Genomic DNA, 5150 nt, shown 5'->3' with positions numbered 1-5150 from the left:
TGGGAGAGACACCACTTCTCCACCTAAAACCTTAAGGTGATAGGTGAGTGGGTTCTCCCACTTATATATGCTCAAGTCACCACACACATTTCCAATGTGGGACTATTATCCACACTCGCACTTGATTCTCAACAATGCAGTGATATTTAGGAATAAGCAGTAAAATTAATTTTATGAATTTTGTAAGGAATCTTCATTTGATAGGTAATTTTTCTTTCAAGGTAATCCTGACTTTTGTTTGTATTTGAGATGAGTACTCCTAGTGCTCCGTAATATTTAATCCTTGCTTTAAAAAAAAGAAAAACAAAAGTCATAATGCCAATAAAGTCGAGTAGTTACAAATGAGACAACATACTTTAATTTTATCCAACAACTCCATGTATATAATTTCTGAGTATTACATAAAGTCGGTTTCTAAGCCTATACTACAGTGTAAATAAAATTAAAGCCACCTAAAACAAAAAAAATCAATATGTATATGTTATGTAGGTTAATTAATTCAGGACTTCAGTAACATATCCTAAATTATCACCATGTTCCATCATCACATGTTCCGCAACCCTCTAGTGCAATTTCTGTAATCTGAACATCAGTATCATATATCACCCCATTTTTCCAATCAGCTGGTAAAACCTTCTTTGCCCAAATCCATTTTCCATCATACCCTGATGTAACCACAAACCTTAATTGTAATGCCCCTTGTGGAACCCTACTTGTGTCCCATACTGCACCATGGTTTCTACTCAAAAAATTCCACTGAGAAGATCCAACCTAATAGTAATCATTAAGCCACAATATCAATGGTTAATTATTATTTTTTTGATGAATTTTTTTATCATACATTAATGTAACATATACTATATAGTATATATAAATATATACCTGTGCTACATCAGCACCTACTATCTCTGTTTGGCCACCTTGATACAAAAATTTAATTGCTAAATAATCTGGTATTTTGCTTGATTCTTCAACACGAACAGCTAAATTCTGTTTTTTATAGTCACAAGGTACTCTGCACCATTGAAATCCACATGGGATGTATCAGTGTTTGTTTCATCAAACATAAATAATTGATAAAAAAATAAATACATGATCATGAATTTTGTGCAGAGACAAAAAAAATATCTGACATTATATTATATTTTGTACAAATTAGACCGTTACTATTATCAATGCGCAACATAATTTTTCTTAGGGATTCATAATTTCATATAATAATTGAAGAAAAAATAGGTGTTCTTTTTTTTCAAAGGTGGGCCAGTGATAGTGTCAAGTAGCTAGGTGGGAAGTGGGGCCTACTAGAATTGCTGGCATAACAAGAATGTTGAAAAAAACAAAAGTTAGATCAAGAAAAGGAAAAAGTTCAAAACTTATCTACAAACAACTTATTGCTAAAGTAAAGCTAGAAAAAAAAAAAGTGGTTTAGTTTAAGAGTGTTACCTCTTATATTCAATGTCAACAATGCCAAGCTTCAAAATTTGTTGGCTCTTACCCTTTTGAGCCATGGCAGTGAAAGCTCTACTGCTTAGAACAAAATCAGTTTGATTGTTGTGGTTTAGATCCGTTAATACCACTTTTGTACCTTCTTTTGTGCATATAGCTTGGTTCTTGCATCTTACCTGTATAAAAAATTTCATAAAAATTAACAAAATATTCTTCACACCGTCCAAAAACACTGCGAATTTATCGAATGGTAACATCTGATAAATTCGTTGTGTTATTGGCGAAGATGTTGATAGTGATTGGTGTACAAACCTGAAAACAAGCACCGCAACCAGCTCCATTAGAGAAAAGTGAAGAAACGCCAGCGGCAAGCTGGCCATGACTAACGTCAAGTGCTAAAGAGCCATAACCACATGCTCCAGCTGCATATTGAAAAAAAAATCAATTATTAATAAAATAATTCTATGAGATGAAAATTGAAAGAAATAATGAATGAATGATTGCTACATGAAAGGGAAGAAGCTTTGGAGAAATAGGAAGCTTTAGATTGGTGTAAGCAACGATCGCAAGCAGAAGCAGAAGAAGCGAGAAAGAGAACGAAGAAGTAGAGAAAGAAAGCCATGTATGATTAATGATTAATGAAAGTGATTTTATGAAATGAGAAGAGGGTAAGTGATTTATATATAGAGAATAAAAAGAGTAATAGTAAAAAGGGTTTTTATAATTGATGGATAAGAATGCGTGAAAGGGACACGCATTTGGTGAGTCACCAGCAGCACTATGAACGCGGATACAGAAAGAAACCAACAGCGTTGGGGTCAGGTTTTTTGGAGTTGAGTTTCACCGACTTAGCTGTGTGCTAGTACTTTTTGCGTTACTTTTTAAGCTTAGAGTATGTGTCCGTAAGGGATTGGAACGCATTTTCTAGACTTTAGTGCATTTTTTAGTTGTAAAATCTGGCATTGATTATGACGTGTTTCTCTTGTTTTTTGGATGTTTCTTTCCGCTTTCATTTCTTTTACCTAATAAAAAATATCTATTTATAGTTTTGTGTATTATCTAAGTAAAGCATATAGACTAGAGTTTTATAAAATTAACATTTTTATAATACTAAAAATATTAGTATTACAGTATTATTAAATCACTTTCTTATAAAAAAATAGCCCGTATGTTACAGCTTCTTTTATGGGCTTTCTTTCACAATTAATTTTTTTAAATTTAAATAGTTTCTCATAAAATATGATTTTATGTATTTTATTCTTTTATTTTTATTTTAAAAAATAAATACATTTTAATAAATCATATTTAAATTTAAAAAATATTTTAAATAAATTTTCATAAAAAAATTATTTTTGAAATATTTTATTTTTCAAAAATCATGTTATTTTCATTATGTTACAAATTTTAATAATAAATATTAAGGTTGCTGAACCTCAATATTACTTTTTTTAATTTATAAAATAATTATGAAATGATATCTAGATTTTTCCTCTCAATAACTCACTTTTCTAAAAAAAAACAAATAATAATACTAAACTACTCACATTCTCCAAAAAAAACCAAATTGCTTCACTTTTATCTCTGTTTTTAAAATTCCATGGGTTTTATAATACAATTGGCGCCTCTTTAAGTGTTTAATGCAACCATCAATTTAATTGGTGGCTTTTTTATGGTTTAATGTTATATATAATATTTATTAAATCATTTATTATTTAAGTTATTAATAAATTTACTATGAAAGTTAATTAATTTAGATATAAATTAATTGTCTAACATTTTTATCAATTTAATATACTAAAATTTGCAAAATTTATTTCAGTTCCTAATATTTTAAAAAATTAACTATAAATAAATTTAAATAATTGATTACAAAATTAGAAGAAAGAAAAGTAAAGTGGTTGTTGGTATTGTAGGAACCCCTAGTTCCACTTTGACGAGGTACTCATTGATTTTCTATAGTTTGTAGTGGCCGAGATGAACTCCCTCATTCAACAAAATTTCTCCCAAATTATTTAACGTGTACACATTCTGTATGTTAATTTGACATATTGACTGTGCACACGTAAACTATGTAAACTCTTTGCTTTTTAAAATCTAATTTGTTGCCCGATGTGAATTGATATCGCGATTTTGTTGTACTTGGGTTTGTTGTTTCAATGGTGTGGGATAATAGAAGTTTGTTTGTGGGGATGAATTTAGGGGAGAAGTTGGGATGAATGGTTATGTTTGATAAGATAAAATTTATTGTTAAGATGTTAAGAAGTTGTAGTTGGATTAAAGTGTTTATATATGCATCACTATGAATTAAGGGGTGCTAGTGTGTGATTTTTGTTGTGAAAATTGGGGGTTAAAATTTTGTTGTTGTTAGGTAGTTTGAATGTATTGGAGTTGGGGGTTATTTAACATAGCTGGAGTTTATTGGTGTAAGTGGGTTGTGTCGGGAATTTGAAGTATGTGTGTGGTTGGGTGTGTTAGAAGTTTAGTTGCATAATGCCATGATGAAGATGGTTGTTCGCATGGGTCAACTAATAGTTTATCGACACATAGATAAGATTTTGCAATAAATTTATGTCAACTCATATATTATTCCATTCTTTATTTTCTTCAACATCCTTCCAACTTTATGCTTTTTAAGCATCCGACATAATAATTTCATGTTGTTCTTTGAAACACCTTTGTAGATCTGGTAATGTCTTGATTCATACAAAGCTGAACTTTGCATCGATTAACTTGATGTATTTCTGCAACTCAGAAACAGATCAGTGAAATGTTTGCACTCCAAATTACCATATCCTATAGACAGTGTTGTATAATACCAAGATAAGACCTTCAAATAAAATAGTACATAAAATTACTATGTTAGTGTATTTAATTTGAATTTAAATAAGAAAATAAGAAGTACTTAAGTGAAGAAGACTTGCATCGTTTGATTTTATTTGATCTATAAACAATTAATATGCCATAGCATTATATGACATAGTTTTATCTTATTTCATCTTGTGTGCGCATCACCTAACATAAAAATGTTAAATCATAAAAATTTGTGAAAATTATTATAAATATATTTAAAATTTTAATATAGTGTATAATAAGTTTTATAGTTATTTGGTCGCAAATACACATATGAATTTTAATTTATTGGTGCTATATTTTTGCAATAATAACTATCCCCGTGTTTGGATCAAGACATTGCATTCAGTTAATGTATTCATATTTTCACACGCGACTTTGCACCTGTCTCTGTAAAGCTGGCATCAAACAAGCAAATATCAACTATATCTACCTAGTTTATCTATATCTGGTAGGGTGAGGATTTCTCCCACTTATAAGGACATATTCAGGGCAAATGGTGGGTGACCCAATAAACGAGGCTCTGATACTATGTTAAGAAATGTGGTTGAGCTTAAATCATCCCTACAAAAACGGCTGGTAAGGTGAGGATTTCTTCCACTTATAAGCACATGTTCAGGATATATATTATCCGATGTGGGACTCTTAACATCTTGTCTATGTGAAGATTGTCTTGTAGTGATTTAAGCTAACTTGACTTCTATTATCACTAGTGTTTAACTTTGCTCCCAATACTTATTTGGTAAAGTGTCATGTTTGATTCGATTGACCATTCATTGTCTTACCATCTACACGTAAACCAAATAACATTTGTACATCTATCAAAGTTATTGTTCAATCTCATATTAGATGAT

General features: G+C 30.3%; 1 protein-coding gene across 1 annotated transcript; it reads right to left on the bottom strand.

Moving 5' to 3' along the window:
• Positions 1 to 335: 335 nt before the first annotated feature.
• Positions 336 to 2112, bottom strand: LOC131607137 (expansin-like A2). Its single transcript, XM_058879167.1, has 5 exons — positions 1954 to 2112; positions 1759 to 1868; positions 1444 to 1622; positions 883 to 1015; positions 336 to 771 (listed from the first exon to the last, which is right to left on the bottom strand). Exons 1-5 carry the CDS (start codon positions 2066 to 2068, stop codon positions 529 to 531), a joined length of 780 nt encoding a protein of 259 aa, XP_058735150.1. The 5' UTR covers positions 2069 to 2112; the 3' UTR covers positions 336 to 528.
• Between the last annotated feature and the right edge of the window lie 3038 nt (positions 2113 to 5150).

This window comes from Vicia villosa, linkage group LG5 (assembly GCF_029867415.1).
Source record: "Vicia villosa cultivar HV-30 ecotype Madison, WI linkage group LG5, Vvil1.0, whole genome shotgun sequence".
Lineage (NCBI taxonomy): Eukaryota > Viridiplantae > Streptophyta > Magnoliopsida > Fabales > Fabaceae > Vicia > Vicia villosa.
Note: the sequence above shows the minus strand (reverse complement) of the source record. Positions and strands in the feature narration are given on the sequence as shown.